This window comes from Musa acuminata, chromosome BXJ1-6, assembly GCF_036884655.1.
Source record: "Musa acuminata AAA Group cultivar baxijiao chromosome BXJ1-6, Cavendish_Baxijiao_AAA, whole genome shotgun sequence".
Lineage (NCBI taxonomy): Eukaryota > Viridiplantae > Streptophyta > Magnoliopsida > Zingiberales > Musaceae > Musa > Musa acuminata.
Genome location: NC_088332.1, coordinates 13,832,622 through 13,834,432, shown reverse-complemented (window position 1 = coordinate 13,834,432; position 1,811 = coordinate 13,832,622). Strand labels below are relative to the sequence as shown.

Genomic DNA, 1,811 nt, shown 5'->3' with positions numbered 1-1,811 from the left:
TTTGAGTTTTTTTTGTAAGGAATCGTTGGAACTTGAATGGGTAAAAACCCAAATTCTCCTTTACTATTCATGGATTTTAGTTCCACCTCGATAGTTGAGGGACTTCTCTCTCATCTCTTTTACTCTCTTCTCAAATATATTTTTGAATAGAATAATAAACAAAGTTGGGCACAAAATATATACATGCTTTGGGCACAAAGTCATTTTAGTATTATTGCTCCAATAAATAAATGCATACATGCATCTTTGGCCACATCTCTAAGCCAAAGTCATCTTCAAGAATTACACTTGGTTTACATAATTCCTTCTCCAATCCACTATTGGTATATAGTTAAAGAGATCGCGAGTCTCCCCCCATTATTATCTCTACGAAAGAGGAAATAACCAAATCTATATTAAGAAGAGAAAAGCTTGCACATGTAATGCCCTCAGCTATAGCTTTCTAACGATAATAAACACCAATTCGAAGACACATTTAGTCGAGAAGATTACATACTACACAATCACTTGTTCACAAAAATTAACCCAAAGCCAAGTCGGAATTCCTTATACACTCTCTCCCGTAGATTCTAATGAACTCTTCTCTGTCAACCTCTTTAATTGAAAATACTTAAAAGTACCAAAATTGTCTTCCTCTTTGCATCTTCCTCCAACTAAAATCTTCATATTCATAATGTATGTTTGTGCAAATCCATCTTTTATCTTCTTACTTGCATCCATATCCAAATTCGAAATTGAATATATTAAAATCCGAAGAACGATCAGCTGTTCCTAGGTTGAGGAGGTATATAAATTATTATTATTATTATTATTATTATTATTATTATTATTATTATTTATATTAAATATTTTATATAAAATTGCGTTGTGGTATTAATGGAAAGTATTGTGTATTCTGTCCGAAAGATGAACTTTATCTTCCTGTGAAATGCGAGAGAGTCAAAGTAGAACCACAAGATATGTCTTATTTATTCTTGGAAGTCAGCCTTACGAGCAACATTGTCAACCAAACTTAGTTTGCAACAACTTTAATCTTCATGCCGGCATCACAGTGACCAGGATAGGAGCAGATGAAATAACTGGTTCCTTTAGCCAGAGTGATCTTATCGTTCCCAGATGTGTAGGTCTTGGAGCCAGACTTGGATGTGCAGCTATCATAGCCTTCGGCATCGACCACCACCACGTTATGCGCTCCCTGCCCGTATTTGAACACTGCATGCACACGTTTCCACATATGAAGATCAAACACAAATGCAAATCAAGACGAACAAAGATGGAGGAGGAAGGATGTGGATGATACCGAGGACGTCGCCTGCTTTGAAGGTCTTGCCGTTGGGCCAGCTCCCGACGTCAAAGCTCCAACCATCAGAGTCTCCTACGGGGATCTCCGCGGCCGCAGTGATCTCCAGGTGGTAGAAGAGGCACAGGCAGACGAGCGCCAAGGCAGCGATGTAGCTTCTACCAGCCATGGTCTTCAGTATCACAGACAGACTTCGGAGGCTGACAAACGATTTCTTTGATGTTGGGACACAAGAGTCTTGGGACTCGGTGGTGATTTATAGGGTTTTGGATTGCACAATATGGCCAGCATATATATTCGTGAATGGAAGGAAATGAATAAAAATATATTTAGTTAATTTAACTTTCTAACTAAGGATTGCTGTCCAAATATCCAAGTTTGCTTTATGTATTATTATTATAAATCGATAGGTTTCATGTTGGAGTCCACGTGTAAAATTCATGAACGTTATTGCTGTCAAAATATGCAAGTTGATTAATGTATTATTATAAAATGATAGGTTTCAATGTTG

At 37.3% G+C, this 1,811-nt stretch overlaps 1 protein-coding gene across 1 annotated transcript; it reads right to left on the bottom strand.

The window, feature by feature from the left end:
* Positions 1-1,012: 1,012 nt before the first annotated feature.
* LOC135677725 (basic blue protein-like) lies at positions 1,013-1,469 on the bottom strand. Its single transcript, XM_065190102.1, has 2 exons — positions 1,301-1,469; positions 1,013-1,212 (listed from the first exon to the last, which is right to left on the bottom strand). The coding sequence occupies exons 1-2, from the start codon at positions 1,467-1,469 to the stop codon at positions 1,013-1,015; spliced, it is 369 nt and encodes a 122-aa protein (XP_065046174.1).
* Between the last annotated feature and the right edge of the window lie 342 nt (positions 1,470-1,811).